At 35.3% G+C, this 20,336-nt stretch overlaps 1 protein-coding gene across 1 annotated transcript in view; it reads left to right on the forward strand.

The window, feature by feature from the left end:
• The window catches only part of LOC145671113 (alkaline phosphatase, tissue-nonspecific isozyme-like), a 524,627-nt gene that overhangs the window by 418,632 nt on the left and 85,659 nt on the right, over positions 1–20,336 (forward strand). Inside the window, exons 5-6 of the mRNA XM_081739901.1 lie at positions 667–874; positions 10,159–10,299. Of these exons, the coding sequence (XP_081596027.1) occupies positions 667–874; positions 10,159–10,299 (349 nt within the window). The remainder of the gene's footprint in view (positions 1–666; positions 875–10,158; positions 10,300–20,336) is intronic.

A 20,336-nucleotide genomic window follows, 5' to 3' on the forward strand; every position in this document is an offset into this window, starting at 1 on the left:
GGGTTATTAAGATTTGGACCCTAGATGGTTTTTATCATATCACTTTAATTTTCAATTACCAGTGTCTTGAGATAATTGACCATTCAAGTGTCCATAACGTACAAATCCTTTGTTAGCTCATCATAGCTAAATCTAACCGTATTTATATGCAACCCACATGACCGTGTCACTCGGCGGGTTAACATAAATGACAGGCGATATAATGTTAACATTTACTCCAATCTTCTATGGTTTTTATCATATCACTTGAAAGCGAAAAAGTAAAAATTATCTAAGTAACAAAGTTTATTGCGTTCCGGGGTGACCCCAGCGAAGCGGGGTGAACGCTGCTAGTCAAGATCTATTTTTCACCTTTAAGCTCTTCCGTAGATCACGCCGTCTTCTGGCAAATCATTCATTGGTAGGACAGTCACTTGTTTTTGTTTATGACGTATAAAGTTATGAGAAAATGAAATAAATAATTCTGCTGGAATATGCCAGTTACTGTATATGCACATCTATAAAGGTAGCGGAGAGATGACGGTTTATTTGTCTTTGGGGATAAACAAACTTACTCATAAGCACCGCGTATAAGTGTGTTTTGTGACAGAGACAGAGTCTGGAGAGACAGAAAGTACGACTGGAGTATAGAGTATGGTTTCTGAAAATTTCATCATCTCTTTGTAGGTTCTCCTGGGTGGCGGACGTAGACATTGGCTCCCACGGGAGAGCAGAGATCCCGAACTCCAACACGAGCAAGGACGTCGCATGGATGGTCGTAATCTCATAGACGACTGGGTCAGAGACAAAAAGAAGAGGAATTTGCAAGCCAAATATGTTTGGAACAAAGGACAGTTTGATGAAATTGATACTAAAAAGACCGACTTTCTACTGGGTAAGCTTTCTGTTATATCTAAGTATAACAAATACAAGTCAGAACATATAATAGATTAAAGTTGACGCCGTTAATATAGTTTTTATGTACTAAGGAACATCTTTCTTGGCTCAAATAGTATCTACTATTGAAAATGTGTAGCAAATACATACTATAAATAAATACACACAATAATAATAAACTTTATTACATACTGAAAATAGCTGACACCAAAAATACTACATCTAGTCGTACAATTCAGTGTTATTATTGTAATGCTATACATGAATAAAAATATGTAATGTATAAGCTCTGACATAGCAGCGTCAATTACTAAATTATTAAGAAACGGAGGTACGCCGACATTACATTCTAGTCCACAAATCAGGTTCATTCGCTAATTAAAAGTTGATTTTGCTATCCTTGCAATCCACCAATCAGATTCAGCCTCTAATAAATTAAAAGTAGTCAATTCTTACCTTTGAATGAAGCCACACACACACAAGCAAACCCAAGAGAAGTGAAAAAAAAAAAACAACTTTCCATCTGACAACATCGCTTCATTTTTTGTGTTCAATCCTCTGCATTATGATAGCTTGCCAGTGGCTTATCAGATAAAACTGATAAAACCGGAAAAGTGTGCGCAATTCGATTTTAGCTGCCTGTCGTGGTTTTCATCCATATCGTCTTCTTAACACAAAATCATTACAATTATTTATGAAACAGTTGAGTTGTTGGTAAACTGAATTAATTACAGTATGTAACAAAATTTCCCAACATTTATATGGTCTACCTAACGTTGTTAGGGTCGTTAAGTCTAGGAGGCTTAGGTGGGCGGGTCATGTAGCTAGGATGGAAGAAAGTAGAAACGCTTTCAAAGTCTTGACTGGAAGACCAATCGGAAAACGACCATTAGGAAGACCTAGGCGCAGATGGGAGGACAATATTAAGATGGATCTCGCAGAGATTGGAATACCAAGTAGAAACTGGATGCAGTTAGCTAAGGATAGAAGTCAGTGGAGAGCTTTTGTGAACGCGGCATTAAACCTCCGGGTTCCATAGGCCATAGAGTTAGTTAGTTAGTTATGTAACAAAATTTCAACTTTTACTTGTTCCCGGGACAAAATTATAATTTCCCAATTCCTTATGACGAAATTAATTGCGAAACACCTGATATTCCATTCAAAGTTTGCTTTTGATGTTTTTACCCTGAAAAATGTCTGTAACACGTCGACACTCAGTTTCGCAAGAAATGACGAAGCTCATGAAGTGAACAACAGATGGCGCTAATAAAAACTTGCTAAAATGAGTAAAAATGCGAAGAAAAATATAAAGAAAAGTAATAAATTATTATAATTATTTCATGTCCAGAATTTTTTACTATGTAGAAAGTCCTTACATACACCGAAAACCGTTGCTACAAAAAAACTTTCTAAACGACGATCTGGTAAGAATGCTTCTCCTATCGTATATCCAAACATTCCATCATCAATCGCCCCTGTATCACACTGTCCGGAGCTTACTGTGCTCAAACCACCTCTGAAAACGCAGCTGTCTGTAGGAGAGAACAGTTGTTTCGAAGAGAGTGATATCGAAGAAATAGGTGGCCTTTATACAAATTATTAGGTGAGAGAAATCCATATTATCCTAAACAGCAGGACATTGATGATTTGTGTAAAGATCTAGGTCTGACAAAATCAAACGAAGAATTTCTGACATCTAGACTCAAGGAAAGAGACTTGTTAGATGAAAATATGCAAGTCACTAGTCATAGGAAGCGCTACCACATATTTTCAAATTTCTTCACTCATCGAGATTGACTGTGTTTCTGTCACGACGTGTCAGGTCTAACTCATTCAAGGAAACATGATGAAGTGAGTGGCGGATCTTCATTGACTGCTCATCTAAAAGCCTCAGAGCTGTCTGTTACATAAGGGGAACAAGTATCCCTCTCTTTCTCTAACTCATTCAGTGTAACTGAAACAAGAATACGAAACCATCAAGATGTTGCTAGAAACCTTGCATTATGACGAGTATGCATGGGAGTTGATTGGAGATTTCAAAATGGTAGCATTCTCGATGGGTCTTCAAAGTGGCTTCACCAAATTCCCCCTACTATATGTGTCTTTGGGACAACAGAGATACAACATCACATTACATCAAGAAACACTGGCCACCATGGACAGAGCACAACGGGGAAGCAGAATGTCAAGTGTAAACCGATAGTAGATCCCAAGTTAGTGCTAATCCCACCATTACACCTTAAATTGGGTCTCATAAAGGAATTTGTAATAGCTCTTGATAAACACTCAGAAGCTTTCAAGTATCTTCCGAGACCTTTTCCCCAGGCTGTACGAAGCAAAGGTCAAAGCTGATGTTTTTGCTGGACCCCAAATCAAGAAAATTATGCAGTGCTAGGAGTTCCCAAAGAAGCTTAGGAATGTTGAGAAAGACGGGTGGGACAGTTTCGTAGCTATGGTTCGTGACTTTTTATTGAACCACAGAGCTGAAAATTATGAAACTCTCATTGATACTCTGGTGATAAACTACGGCAAGATGGGTTGTAGGATGTCGCTAAAGCTACACATTCTTCATGCTCATCTGGATAAATTTAAAGGTAACATGGGAGCATATTCTGAGAAGCAAGGAGTACGCTCCCATCAGGATATTCGCATCTTCGAACAACTATCAAGGAACATACAGTCTGAGTCAAAAGTCCTTGGACACCTGCATAAGTTTGAAAATTGACGGGAAAAGTAAAAAGTGATAATGGGAACAGAGGTTTGATGAGGGGCCGCAACTTTTGGAGTGTATGTAATTTTGGAATGTATAATGAACTTATGATAGGAGACTATATTTGCGGCCTCATACGTGAAAGCGATCCGCATTATAGAGGCAACTGTAGAAAAACAGCTCATTTCTAAGTTTTTGTCTCGTGTTTTCATATCTGTGTTAGAATATAAGTACATTCACAACTTTTTGTTTATTTTTTTTTTATCTCATGTCTTTGCATATATTATATAAGCAAGATTCAATTTAGAATATTCCTTCTCCATAACACAAAAGCAAACTTTAACATTAATTTATCATATAAAAAAAAATCCTCAACATAAGCTTGCAGGAAATAATATTCACTTACCAGGAACAAAATGTGTGTCAGATGGTGTTATAACTAAGCAATTTATTGATAGAGAGTTCTAACCCTAGAATCATTGAATATAAAATGTAGAAACATTTATATTAAGTTGGCGGGACATGTTCAAGATTCTTCACGTAAAAATTGACAGGGATGTAGGGTTGTAATTTGGTCACCCATCATTTACAGATCTGGTCTTTTAAAGAGAGTAAAGTGGTTACTCAGGATTTTCAAATCGGAGAGAAAATCTCAAATAATGAGTTTGTAAGTGTCATTCGAGGGTGTTGGGCTGATGTTTAAATATCACATCACTGGTAATAAATTGTTCATAGCATGTAGTGACATCTCTCAATGATATAATGTATCAGTTTCAAATATTCAGGTCAGTGAGGCCAACTCGTGGGGAAAGTGCCATTTTATGTTTTTTTTTTTTTTTTGACCATTTCTTTAATAGGAATGTAGAGAATTTTCGTGGAAAACCACAGCACATATAAGATTTTTCACGTATTTATTTCATTGACGCCAACCAGTGGCGTAATTACAAATGGAGCAAGTGGAGCAGTTGCTCCAGGGCGCACAGTAAGAGGGCGCAAGGGTGAAAAAAATAATACGGAAAATTGTTCCTTGTACAAAGAACGTTTTAAAACATTTCAAAAGATACGCTATGACTATTAGCAGTTAATTGGCAACAGCCGATATCGGGGACGGATCCAGGAATTTTTGAGGGGGTCTGAAAAATAAACTTGAGACATTTTTTGATATTTGGTTCACTAACTAAAACTGTGGATTGCAGTGGTTCATAATACGTATTTATCTCCGACATTGTGGAGACAGCATTGAGGAAAGCCATGTTGTTCAACACGAGAGAATCCAGGATTACTATGAACTGGAAATGCATATATTATCTGCAATGAGTGGAGAAAGCAGTCAGAATCTTCATTTTGAGAGAAATTTTAAAACATTTTTCCCCCCACAGTCTTTGAACAAGTGCTTCATTAGGGACTAATTTATATATTTTACTCCTCATGGAGGGGCCCGCAAGCCCCGCGCCCCATTTCTGGATCCCCACTGGGCAATACCCGGACAATCGTCACTGCAATGTTTGTATAGCTAGCTGCCTAGTGAAAGTTTTACATAATGAGTCATTGCAATCAGCGAGTCGCGCCCGTAAAGTAAATTGCCAAACGAAAAGCAGTAAATTTCTGAAACGTCAATCACGGAATAATTGCAGAATAAAGATTATCTAATTTCATTATATTCAGTAGAACATTATGGCACTAAAGCGTGATGGGAATTCTAAATTCTAACAACAAACTGTGCTTGTTTTCATCAACCGATTTCAATTGTCCCTTTTAATTAAGAAAAATATTTATTAGAAATTTAGAAGATCGGAAATAACGAATAATTCACTGAAATATTAAAAATGTAACTGACTTATAGTAGTTTTAACAATTTTTAAATTTTTGTAATTAGTGAAGCGCGTGAGAAATCTAAGAGCAAAATGGGAATTTTTGCCTTTCGAGATGGGATTTTATAAAGCTCCAGGTTGATACCACTGATTCAGGTCCGTTAGTTCGTTGGAAGTAGACATTTGAATTAGTTACTGTGCGTTAAGCTCGCATATTGCATGACAATCCTCCAGTCCACATAGCTGTCGTTGCCAAGACAAGGCTAAATCTGGGAAATATGGTGAGTGCTGATGCTGATGCCACAGTCTTTCACCGCTGCCTTGGGAACGAGAGCCATGTGAACTGGAGAATTGTAGCATTGCAGTATGCGAGTTCAACTCACAGCTACTGATTCAAATGATTGATTTTAATGAACTAACGCAGCTAGACAGTTGAAACTGACACATAATTTCTTCCATAGATGGCACTATATATCATGAATGGCTTATTATCAGTAGCGTGATATTTCAGAATAAGGTCAGAAAATTTTGGACATACCTCGTATCATGCAATGTGTTCAACGTTTTTCGAAGTAGTTTTGCATTAGATGACCTAATGGTGAAACTGAAGTATGGTAAAGTAATTAGACGAAGAAATTTTTGACAACGGTTATCACAGACTTCAAAACAGAAATAGATAATGTTTTTATAATGTCAAATTTTTACATACATGCATGCATTAGATACGGTAGAAGTAAAGATTAGATCAGATTACAAGTACAGAAATCATGCCATGCACTTTATTTTTTACGTACGTTCTTAAGAAATATATTTCTGCTAGTCATTTACTTTATTTTTAAAATGCTTACTTCCAAAATATCCTCAAGTATTATGTAGTTTATTTTTAAATGCTTAATTCCATAATGTCCAGAAGTGTTACGCACTTTGCTTTTAAAATGCTTTATTCCGCAATATCCAAAAGTGTCATTTACTTTATTTTTAAAATGTATCATTCCACGATACCGATAGGAAATTTTATATAACATTGAAAGAAACGTTGGTTGCTATTGCTTCCTATATTCACCATGTGATGTGCCCTATATAGCACGTATATGATAAAGTATGTTCCCTCTACTATCTTATACTACGCTTCCAAACCTGAAGCTTAATTACTGGGACACTCACATAATATAAATAAATTTGTTTACTAATCATCTAGGTAACTAGCAAACAATAAACTTAATATCAATACCCAAGGTTCAGGGAATTTTATATCAATCAGACTTTTTCAAGTAGACTAGTTTATTAAAAATGCAAAAAAAAAAAAAAAAATGTTCTCTGAGATTAATTTTCCTTAATGAAAATGATTTCTCTAATCAAAAAAAAAAAAAAAATCGTTCAGGTACACCTCTAGACCCAGTGGTCCCTACCTATTTAAAACCTTAAATAACAGTTCGCTCCAAACATGAAGCTTCCTTTAAAATTTGTCTAAAATTCCTTAAGAGAGGTTCTGAACATGCGTCCTCGTACAAGCCATCATGAACCTCACATACTCTAAAGACAGACCCAACATTCTGAGAACTGTCTGGCCTAAGTCCCTAATTCAGGAATCGCCCTTTACTGGACAACCCTTAAGGAAATAGCTAGCTAACAGTCTTTAATAAGGTAAAGGGAAAGGGAAAATTCATTCATTTAGGAATAAAGCACCTTCACTCAGGCTCGGTAGTAGGAATAAAAAATCTAAACAAACAACAGCCTACCATCCCCTTATGTGAGGAATCAGCTGTGAAAATCTAATCGGCTAGTCAAATGCAACTAACGAAAAAAAAAGTATATATTACTCATCCGGCTCGGTTGCCATAGCAACAGCCTTCCCTAAAATCAAAATAAAGAAAATTTCTGAAAACAGACAGCGTTCGGAAGGAACGTTGTAACAATAGATCTAAAGATCCCTGCTAAATTTCATTTCTTTAAATATTCCTATCCGGGAATCGAACCTATCCTAAGACTATACCCATGGACATACAACCAGAACTCAAATATTCTGATTCGTATTCCGCTTAACAAGTCTAAAGGTTGACCCTATACATAGCCATCTCTGTACCCCTGCTCTGACTTAAAAAGAAAAGTTGTGAAGCAAAAAGAGACCCAAGGAGCACGGAAGCTCCTCCCGCAAGAAATTCCGTCTAGACTCTATCAAAAGAATCCAAATTCTGCCTCCCTCCTGCCATTTCCCTTCTTACTTATATACGATTTAACAGCTTCCCCCCTCTCCGCTACGACGAGAAGAAACTGTCACTGAGCTTAGCAGTGTTTCCAAATGAGCTAGCTAGCTACTAAACTTTTGCCTTACTTGGATTTTTTTTTTTTAAACTGAAAAGAATAACTTTAAAGATTAACATATATATATATATACATTAAACAATACATAAATGCACACATGAAATATATAAATTTATATAAAGATTAGTAGACAAAAATACCAATCTATAATAATTTTACCAGCGCTGGTTCCTTACCCTAATTATATATGTATTAATAATCAAAGAAAAATATGAATATTATATACCTTCAATATATATATATATATATATATATATATATATATATATATATATATATATATATATATATAATTAGCAATGGGCCTGAAAGTGCTCATTGCAACCACCACGAGTATCTTATTTGATACTAAAGTAGAGATATTTTTGTTGTGAAGTGCAGAGATGTTCAAACTTCAAAGTCGCACTTTACGACTCAAGAGCTGTCGTTCAACCAACTGGAATCTCATTTTTTTAAATGCAAGGACAAGCAAATATAAGATTTTCATTGAGATTAGTGGTCGCAAATCAAGTGAAGCTCAAGAAGAAGAAGCGCCTTTTGGTAAATTGACTGTTTCAAAGAGTATTAGAGACTTTTCACTCTAATTTTTCTAAATTTCTTGCAACACTTACTTCATAGTTTATCCTTTAGTCTATTTTAAGTAATTAATACACAAAACTTTAGTACAAGAACTAAGTATTCTTATACAAGAAACCTGAGGAACTTGTGGGACGTTCTTCTTTTTTTTCTGCTCAACCGTAAGTTGGTTTATACATGGAAAGAGCTGGTTTATACTTTGATAAGGTCTCTTCTTCGTAACTGCACCTAGATTTCTATCCTTGGTCTTCCTCTTCATGGTTTTCCTTGTGTATTTCCCTCTATCAGCACGGTGAGTCATATAATAGTGTCGAGTAGGATGGCCAAGCATGACGTTTCTTCTTTTTTTCCTATTATCTTCATCATCTGTCATCTCCTTCGTTAGCTTTCTTTAGTATTTGTGGAATGGTCGAGCAAGAACAAAGATAAGTCCCAAGGGTGTCATTTCGAAAGTCTGAATATATGTTCAGCTTGGAGCGAAATGGTTAAACAATGTTTTCGGCTTTTTTTTTTTAAAAAAAAAAGGAAATATTAGTAATAATTGATTTTTAGTCAGGAAGAATAATCGATAAAGGGGATAGAATTATACTAGATTGGTCAAGCAAAAAATAGGAAAATAAATAAATAATTAAGTAAGTGAACAATATAATGCTGTCATAATGAAGAGTGATCGACTAAAAGGAAGAGTGATAAGGCTGTCAACTGTACGGGTTTAACAACTCAAATACAGGTGTACGGGTTTCTATTGTTGCTATTCAAAATGTATGGGTGAACTAATAATTTTCACATTGGTTTCCTTTTATTAGTTAAAAGCAACAATTCGATCATGTTATTTGTGAAAGAGCGTTTAGTATGATGGGAAACTATATGTCTGAAAATTTACTGAAATTTGAACTAGTGGCAAAAATTAACTTTCACATGACCTACAAAGAATTGAAGACCTGAATTGCAGAACATCCCAAGTCCACCGGAGTACTTTTGTGTTTTTAGAAGAAAGACTAGAAGATTATACTTGTCATGTTATTCTGTTTAGCTGAAAGTATAGTATTTTGTATTTTTTTTAAAAAAAAGGTTTTGATTTGGACTTAAGTGAATAGCCCTTAAAACATAGATGCTAACATAAAAAAACGCAAAATACGAAGAAAAAGGATAGACTTGGGATGTTTGGCAATTCAGGTCTTCTTATGTAAAAAATAATCCTGCTGTATTAAAAAGTGCTAAAAATGAAAACAAGTATAAGTTTGTTCAGAAATAAATGTTAATTACAGTTTCAAATCAACCTTATTTTGTTTCTCAAACAAATATTGCTAAAACCAGATTTTAGAAAAAAAGCATACATGGATATATTTAACTGAAATAAGGTTTTAATTTAACGAAATTGAATTTGGAGGTCTCAAGCTGTGAATGTACGGGTGAGCAGATTTGAAACGTTGGCAACGTTGAAAGTGATCTGTCTATTAAAGAAAATCATATAAGCGATTTATAGTTTTTTTTTATAAAAAAAAAGCATTAGGTCTTTTAATAACTTTGGTTGGTTTAATATTTTCGAACTTCAAGCAATCAGCAAAGAGAATATAATCTAATTCCAATGACAGATTAAGATACAAAATTTTGAAGAAAGGCAGCCCAACAATGCCAAAATGCCCCTCAAGGAATGCTTTTATTGTGCAGACTAATGAAAATCAAGTACATAATTACCATCCTTTATGAAATGGTAAAAAAAAGAGCATTTTTATTTTTTAAAAAAAAGAAATTGCCGACAGAATCATCTTTCTTAAAGATAATAAACAGGTTTACACTTCTTGTCCCTCGAAGTAAAGAGCCTGTAGATGCCAATGTGTTCCACTTGTCGTTTCCTTTCAGGTTTGTTTGCTTATTCGCATCTTGACTTTGAAGCTGATAGAGACCAGAGCTCTGCTGGAGACCCTTCGCTTGCAGAGATGACAGCAACTGCCATTGAAATTCTCCACAACAATCCCCGAGGGTTCTTCTTGATGGTAGAAGGTTAGTTAAAACATTTAATCATCATCTCTTAGAAGAGAGCGAAGCGAACTAGAAACTTATCTTCTTCCTCCGTTTACAATTATGATTTTACATTTTTATAGTAAAGCAAGTTTATATGTAGAAGTTTTTTAAAAATTAAATAGAAAATATCAAAGAGAAGTTAATATGGTGTAAGAAGTTCATTATTTTTACGCATTAATTTGGTTTTAACTGTTCTTATTCAGAGTTGCTTTATTCTTAGAAATAATAAAGATTTTTTTTAAAGAAAGAAAATAGTACGCTTTTAGGGGAAAAACTAAGCAAGATGGGGAACTTCAGTTATGATTATAAATAAACCTTCTATTTTGTTTGTTGCTCTTTTTTTAATATTCCAAACTAATTTCTTTGTTATTCAAACTTCCAACTATTAGTCTTCTTAATACTCGATGTAGCACGAACATAATGTCATATAATCTTAAGAAAAAAAGCACAAGAAATTTAAAAATATGGTATTTCTTTCCATCTAATTCCCAGAAGGTGGCAAGTTAGGGTATATAATTATATGTAATAACATACAATTCAATTCAAATGTAATAAAATCAACATACACTTTACAAGGGTATAATTTATCCCTCACGTTCAAGAAATACAGAAAAACACTGTTGAGAATGCTCGAAGAGCATTGCCAGAAGAGCGAACTTAAGGAGAATTAGCTAAGAATTAAGAAATCGGAACATTTTTGGGTCAATATCTCGGGAACGGTAAGAGTGACGCGAAAAATTCCATGACTTATTTCAGGTATTTTGTGATGCTCCATCGAATGGAGGACTCAAAATTGAAAAATTCGTAAATAAGAGACGCACACACAGACATAGAGGTCCTTATGCAGAGTCGTTCTGACACGTGATTAGTATGATACTAAAGAGTTAGACTAACATATGTTTTTTGCAGTAGTCAGCTCTTTAGTACGACGCTAATCATACGTCAAAATGACTCTGCATAAGGCCCAGAGAATTCAGTAACGAACTTTCTAAGTTCGTTGCTTATGAAAAAAGCATGTAATGACGTAAACGTTATCAAAAGTTTATTATTATTATTTTTATTTTTTTTATTATTATTATTATTATTATTATTATTATTATTATTATTATTATTATTATTATTATTATTATTACTATTATTATTATTATTATTATTATTATTATTATTATTATTATTATTATTATTATTATTATTATTATTATTATTATTATTATTTCCTAAATCTTGGTTTAAACATGTTTTTGCTTAATGATCTGATGGCCGTCCCTATCAAATGAAGATCATTGGAACAGTTTTTCTCCAAGAAAATATCCTGACAATACGACAAATGTCCAAAATTGCAGTTTTTTTGTAGGTTTGTTAAAATCTTTTTCGTTTATATGTTCCAATAGTGTCACAGTGCTTCTAAGGACAATGGTTGTACCTGAGATAATGAATATAACTTCCTCTAGGTTTCTGACATTTCTATATATTTTTTTTTTATTTCTTCTGCCAACTCTTCACTTTCGCTAATTTTCTGAAAGGAATTTGGTTTACCAAAATTTCTTTATACATTTACCCTGTCCGTCCGTCCATCCGTCCAACCGTGAGACAAAAATCTCAAGAACTAATTTATGAATCACTCCTAAATTTGGTCAGAGTGTAGAGGGTTTAGAAGTTAGGTATCGAATTCGTTAACGAAAAGCGATACCGAAACCGGAAGTGGTAGGAGTAAGCCATTTCCGGTTTTACGTTGATCGTCATGGAGCGAGATCGGTAATAGATACAGAGATTTTTTTCTGCAATCGATTAAGCGTCTCAAGAATACTTTTCATGCCCGTCCTTAACTCTCTATTAAAACCGGAAAAGAAATAAATCTACCACTTCCGGTTTTAACGCTGATCGTTATCCAGTAAGAACGGTAACATATAGATATAAAGGTTTGTACAATCAGTTAAGCGTCTCAAGAATATATATTTCATCTTAACTCTAAGCTTTTTATTAGAATCGGAAGTGGCAGAGAATCAACAATTTCTGGTTGTAATTACTTTCACTAAAGAATAACATCTGTCATAGATAGTGAGAAACAGTTTTTTCGTAATTAAGTGGTATAAATTTACCACTTCCGGTTTTTAGGACGATCATTATAGAGAAAAATCGGTAATTGTTAACGAGAAATGCTTTTCTGCAATTGATTAAGTGTCTTGAGAATACCATCATCCGATTTCAATAGAGAATGGATTAGAGTGAGGATAAAATATACTTTTGAAACGAATAACTGATTCGAAAATAAATAAATAAATAAATAAATAAATAAATAAATAAATAAATAAATAAAAGTAAGGCAATACCATTTTCAGCTCTATCTATTAAAACCAGAAGTGCTACACTGTTAAAAATGGTTTCTTAAATTCGAAAAAAAAATCCTCGTATTTGAGAACATCCGTTTCTTACCTGTGCACCGAGTAATACATTTTTAAAAGTGAGATTTCGATTTTCTCAAATCATTTTGAGAAATAATGACTCAAATGCGAGGAATGAGCCATGTCTTTTTTCTGAGGGAGCAAATGCTTTCTCAAATTTGAGAAACAATGTATTTTTTCTTCAAATTGAGAAATTAACATTTGAGGGAATGAGATATAAAATCCAAATTTGAAAAACATATTTCTCAAAACAAAAAGAAGAAAGAAAGAAAGAAAGAAAGAAAGAGAGAGAGAGAGAGAGAGAGAAATGTCTTTGGAAAAGCGAGAAATAGTGCACAGAAACGGGGTTTTCAAAGGAGAAGGGAAATAGCATAAGCAAAATGAAACATGCAAAAAAAATCAAGCTATTAGTACATACAGAATCTATATTAAATAAACACGTACAATTATATTGTTTAAAATATAACACATTTAAACCTTTATTTCAACGCAAGAAAATTCCACGAAGACTTGTATTGTAAGTGCGTTACTTATTCCTACTGCATCAGACAGTTGAGCATTTTCCTTTTTATCACTGTCCATTTTCTCAAAACTTTTCTTTTTGATGAACGTGGGTTTACCCAGGATTCTCCCGTTTTCTCCAACATTATACCAATTTCTTGATAACTCAGATTCAAGAATTATCCGTCTACTTCAGCCTAACGGCAACAATTTCTGCTTAAGTGTAACGTCCCACAATTATTCTACGAAGCTTAGGGAGATGTTGTGATGGCAATGAACGAAAATAGTGTAATGAAGAAATTGAAAGAACACCGAGAAAACACACATACGGTGTTTTCTCACACAGCCCACTTGGCGGAGCTAGAATCAAACCAGGGACCCCAACCATCGGAGGTGAGTTCTACCACTAAGTCATCGCGGTCCAATATGCCTACTTATCTGCCATAAACAAGTTGCCTATATGAGAAAACAGCGTTTCCTGGATTTTCCAGTTTGCTCCTTCAAGTGACGTAGGCAAGAATTTATTTCCGAGGGGTTTCAAGTTCAACATGAGGACACATTGATAAAATTGTCCCTAAAATTAGATAAAACTTACATAAAAGTAGCGATTTCGGAAAAGATCCGGAGACCCAGGGATCACCCCCTACCTTCTTCATTACGACAGGGGCATGCGACAGTTTCTGCCTCGTAAAATATGCTGAAATGCCACTGATACGGACACAATTCAAATTGGAAACAAGGATACAAACCCGTATTTTTTGCAAAACCTACCAAGAAACGTACGTTCACATTTTCATTACACCATTATTATCCATCTCTATACTATGATATTATCACTATCTTACTTAGCCTTGGAGCACAATCTTCAGACGTTAAATTAAAAAAAAAAAAAAAGAAATCTTTGAGTTTTATGTCCCGCTGTTGGGTCGGGAGGCTAAACGAGACGATAATGATGAAAAATGAATGAAATGGTAGAACGAAGAAAGTCGGAAGAAACGGAAGAATCCCGAGAAAACCCACGCATGCTGTATTTACCCACCACAGATCCCATTTGCCGCGAGCTAGGTTCGAATCAAGGGCCCCACGCACCAGAGGTGAACACTCTATCACTGAGCCAGTGGTGCCCTCCCCTTATGTCCATGACACACACACCCAATTGTCTATCCGTAGGTGTTCTTCCATGAAAAAATATTCTTTTCGATTAATTTTTACACCCAGTCAAACATATTTATATAGATTTTTACCCCCCCAAATATTTCAATGACGCAGGTTGCGTCATAGCCTTCCTCTGTGGGCACCCCTGACTGAGCTACGGCGGCCTAACAAATGTGTACAATACTATACCACAAATAACCTGCAAACGTGTGTCATTAACTCGATTACTAGTGATGAAAAAAGGAGGCGCCAACCTGCTAGGTGATCAGTACAAAGTACCTCTGCATTACAATTCCATAATAATAAATCACTTTTTTTAACGCTGTTTCTAACTACACACATGATTTATGTTTTCTTTGTTTCAGTACATAAACCATTTTGTACCTTATAACAAATGGCAAAGAGTGTAAAACATTGACATTCCCCCCCCCCCATTCTATTGTAATATAGAAAACAGCGTGCCCTACAGAGCTCTAACCCTCCTTCATTTGTTATTGCTGCACTCGTTATTAGGGTGAATTGAATATTGAGCTTTGGTACATAAAGAAGCCAACTTGACTACTCTAGCCTATATAACCTACATGAAGGGCATTAGCGTTCTGCACCCTAACGAATGTATTACAATACATTTTAGACTATGGTAGTATGTTTACAATCCACTCAAACTTACGTTCGAAAGCTGATATGTATGCTGCTCCTCACCGCTGTCACATGATTTGTATCCATACACCACCTCAGCCGGATCACCATACTACGTACTCATATCCATTCGCACTCTGCTACAACTGAAATCCTGTATCTTGCTTCCTGAATAGTAATTAAGACATAGTAATATTATTTCCTAGTAAAAAATAATAATATTATTCCGGTAAGATTGTTAGCGTTATCTTTTAATCATCTATGATATTGCAAATAAAGCACTATTTCATTCTCATTTCTAAGAAAGGAGCAAAATCTCATAAATGGGAAATTGAAAATTTGCCTTGAGCTCACAAATGAAAACACATTTGAAAATGATGAGGCATTTTTCCTCAAATATGAGTAAAAATTACTTATTTTGTTTTGAACATGCATTTTTCTCATTTATGAGCAAGAATTTTTTTTAAGAGTATAGAAACCAATCATTTCCGGTTTTTATGTTGATCACTACAGAGCAAAAACGGTAATTGGTAGCAAAAGAAAAAGTTTTTTAAAATTGATTAAGAATGTCAAGAATGCTTTTTTTTTATCTCTATTCTCAAGTCTCTATTTAAAACCAAAAGTTCAAACAGTCAACCATTACCGGTTTTCAGAAACTCAACCACTTTCGGTATTAAAGTTGATGGTTATAGATTAAAAACGGTGAAAAATTTCAAGAAGCACTTTCTGCAATGATACGTCTCAAGAATATATTCCGTTCCTAGGCCAATCTCTGTATTAAAACCAGGGTGGTAGAAAATCAACAACTTCCGGTTCTAAAAGATTATCACTATATGGGAATAACAACCGCATTAGATAGAAAGAAAGAATTTTCTGTAATCAATTAAGCGTCTTAAGAATTTGTTATTTTTCATTTCCATTTTAATCTCTCTATTGAAACGAGAAATGGCGGAAATCAACCACTTCCGGTATCAACCGTGATTATTATAGAGTGAAAACGGTAACAGATAGCGAGAAGTGGTTTTCTGTAATCGATTAAGAGCTCCAAGATTATATTCCATCTTTACTTTAATCTCTCTCTATTTAAACCGGAAAAGGCAGAATATCAACACTTTCTAGTTTTAATGGTGATTATTGTACAGTAAAAATGGCACCCTTCATACAATATATAGAGAAGCGTTTTTGCAATTAAGCGTCTCGAAAGTATACGCGTATTTCATCGTTACTCTAATATCTCTATCGAAACCGGAAGTAATAAAAATCTACTAGACTTCCCAATGCTGAAATGGAATATAACACAGGCCGACGTTTTAAACTTTTGAAAAGTTACAGAATCAAAACTCACTGATTCTGACTAATTTTAGGTCCCTGAATATGAATATGATATCCATTTTACTACATTAGCTCGCATTTTTGTGTAACGCCTAGTTGCCAGATTTACCATAATAGGGGAAATGAGCTATCATGAAGTGTACCGGCCAATAAGCTGTTTGCGTGCCGCAAGGGAATCAACTTCATTTCGACAGTTGGTCAAGAACGACATTCAGTTTTAAATTTTCTTAAAATTAATTTATTGAATCAAACCAGTTTTAAAAAACTATATATTTTGTTTCTGTATTAGCACTAAAAAACTATATATATTCTGTTAGTGTAGGCTTATTAGTATTTACATACACAGAGTAATTTATAAAGTCTAATGTTTTTGAGCTGCAAATAATACCATCTGCTTTACTTTTTTCTTTTGTGAAATGTTGGGTCCTCTCTCTCTTTTCACCGACCAGCAATAGTCCCCCATCATTGCAGGGTCCTAACGTCCTTGATATCGAATTTCCATCATTCTTATATCCTGGTGAAACCGTTCTTCCATTTCGTCGCTTACATCTGCAATATTTTCTGGAAAGAAGTTGAGGTGGGAGTGCAGAAAGTGGATTTTCAAAGATATGCAACATCCCAGAGCTTTACTTGCGACCAAAAGTTGCTGCACCAGAGCCTCGCAATTTTGAGCTTTATTTTTGCCCAAAAAACCTTTTACAACTTGAACAAAAGCACGCCAGGCATTTAACTCTTTGTCGTTTAAACTCTGTTCAAACAATTCGCCATGGATAAGTTTGCGAATTTTAGGTCCTGGGAAAACTCCTTCTTTTAATTTACCATCACTTAGTTTTGGAAAACACTGTCTAAGATACTTAAATCCTTCACCTTCTTTGTCCATAGCGTTTACGAAATTCTTCATGAGGCCCAACTTAATATGAAGAAGTGGAAGCAGCACCTTGGCTGGATCGATCAGAGGCTCATACTTGACACTGTTGGTACTGGTCTTAAATGTCTCTCTGGGGGGCCATTCTTTTTGTGAAAAATGTTTTCCTGTGGCTCTTGAGTCCCAAAGACACAAAAAATCAACAGTACTTTCTAATCCACCTTGCAGACCAAGTAATATTGCAATAACTTTCAAATCTCCTCAAATTTGCCAACCATATTTTTTGTAGTTAATACGATTTAAAATGAGTGCGGGATTCTCGTAAGTCTCTTTCATCGAAACAAAGTGTGCCACAGGAATAGACGGGAGCTTATTTCCATTATGAAGTAAACCTGCTTTCAGACCGTACTTAGACGAATCATGAAAATACGTCAATCGGATGGATCATGTTGAATTTCTAATTCATTCATCAGACCATTGATGTCCGTGCATACGCAAAGGGAACCTTCCATTCTATAGTATTCTGAAAAGGGCTCGTTCCTTTTCCTGTAGTGAGTGTAAGTAGTTCCAGGAGCCAGTAAATTCCACTCTTTGAGTCTAGCACCCAAAAGTTGAGCTTTCTCTTTCGAAAGTTGTAACTCTCTCACTAAATCATTCAACTCGTGTTGTAGGATGAAGTGAGGCTCATCTTTTACATGGAAGGAACCGTCTCTCGGATCTTCATCTGCAGATATTGAGTAGGTGTTCTCATCGCTTCCTGTAGGCGCTGTAATATCGATAGTTTCCCAATCTTTCGGAAGAATAGGTACAGGTAAATTTTCTTCATGGGGCACTGGTCTGATCGCAGATTGCAAGTTTGGGTATTCGATGGCACGTTGTTTCTTCTCGTTACTTCCTGCTGTATTCGTCATACAGAAATAGCAATCATAATGATTCCGGGGTTCTCTTCATATCTTCGAAACAGCGAAAGGATCCTTCGTTTGGTTCCTTTAAGCCAAGCAGTCAGAGTCGCATAACACATCAAACAACACACATGAGGGGCCCAACTTCTATCTTGATCACCGATTTTGCAGCAAAAATAAAAGTAATATGCTTTCCTAACGTCGTCATTTATCGATCTAATCTGCGATTTAACCATAAGTATGCTACAGATATAACAAAATCTGTCCGGTGAGTTTTTACATCCTTTGCGGGAAGAACTTGACATTTTGCACAGGAAAGCGAAACTTAGAGCAACAGCACAACCACTTATTCCATAAAATCACTAAAAGATACTAAAAACACAGGAAAACAATTCTAAAAAATACAGTAAAATAAAACTGAAGTTACTGACGTAAAAATTCCAAGTCAATTCTCCCGACAAAATACTTATACACTTGAGAGATTACTTACTGCAATGCATAAGAGCAAGACTGAGCCACGCAATAACGGCGCAGTCGGTGCTTTTTTCGCCCGCGTCATCCTGCGTTCATTGTTGCCACATAGACCCTATTTTTTAAACCGGTTGGTCTAAAAACAAACAAACAAAGGAGGGGGTGGAACACAAGTGTCAAGCATTTCAATCATCCCCGTCCTCCCGGTAATCATTGTTATATATATATATATATATATATATATATATATATATATATATATATATATATATATATATATATATATATATATATATATGCCAACAAACAAAGGGGGTCCTATCTGTCACCAACTGAGTGAAATCTAATTTATTTCTTACTCAAATAGCATTGTCAGACCGGTTACTTCGATGACAACTGAAGCATCCCTACAAAATGGCAAAATTGACAACAATGCATAACGCCAAAACACGAGTTAATGTAGTAAAGCGGCTATCAATTTCGAATTCAGCATCTTGAAATTAGTCAGAATCAGAGGTTTTCCTTTCTGTAACTAAACTGAGGTCGGAAAGTGGAATTGAAAGCTAAAGCATTTCTTGAGACAACACAAAAGAAGAGTCGAGAATCTCTCGTCTTGCAGAGGTGTCGTGTGCAGTTCCGTCTTAGGTAGGGTGACCAACCGTCCCGTAAATACGGGATTGTCCCGTTTTTACACTACCATTCCCTGTGTTCCGAAAAAATATCTCGGGACGCCACAATGTCCCGTATTTACATTGGGTACAAAAAGCTTTCCAATTGCTAAAGTTTTCTAATTTATATTATTTACTAAGCTATGTGATTATATTGGAACATGTCTAATTCCTGAGCAACATCATTACGACGTTTGCGATGGTGGATGTGGTGGCTGCACTGCTTCACCTCCCAGGTCTCTCCACTACAAGACTTTCACTCCGCGCAGATGACAGTGCAAGGGACTGAAAGCCTTATGAACAAATGTAACCTGTTTTTGCTCTTCAGCTCTTTCGTGGTTAAACTGTTAGTGTACGCGCGTTTGGCATGGGAGACCCGGATTCTATTCCCGGCGGGAGCTCATGTGCACGTTTGTCAGTAGGTCCACGTCTCATATAGCCTCGCTGCTGAAAGGGACGTTAAACGCAAAATCAACTCAACTCAACTGATTTTGCTCTCTGTTTTGGGCGGTGAAAGATTGAGGCGCTGTCATCAGTACAGTACAATGTTTCCGTGATTTGACTAGACAATAATTAACAATAATCCTTTAAGTGAAACATAACTATAGTTTATCCATAACCAGTTTAGTACCTTCGACCATGGAATTAAGAAAATTGAAAGGAAATGCAAAAACAAGTGTTATGGATGTCAACGATGTATTGGAAGGCATGCTTAAAGCTACGTCTAAAAGAAAAAAGGGACACTTTAATTAATGAATTTTATGAAACTTTAACTTTACACTTAACTTTAACTTTTGAACACTTTAATGAATTTTATGAAACTTGCATTGAATATCTAAGGAAAAGGAGTGTATTGTCCTCTACTTTTTCAATATCAAATAGATGCTATTGAACATCCTCAATTGGGGACAGGTTGAAGATAGTGTTGCTTACTTTAAGGAGAAAAGTATTGAAATAAATGATTCTTTGCTTTTCGATCAAGTGGCTTCGTTGAAGGATTTTGTTAGTAGTAATATTAACGAGTGAAAAAAGGGAAGATTAAAAAAAATCCCTCCAGTACCACGAGAAGTGGGTTTGTTTT

The sequence above is a fragment of the Thermobia domestica genome, chromosome 15, assembly GCF_964235325.1.
Source record: "Thermobia domestica chromosome 15, izTheDome1.hap1.1, whole genome shotgun sequence".
In the NCBI taxonomy this organism is placed as follows: Eukaryota; Metazoa; Arthropoda; class Insecta; order Zygentoma; family Lepismatidae; genus Thermobia; species Thermobia domestica.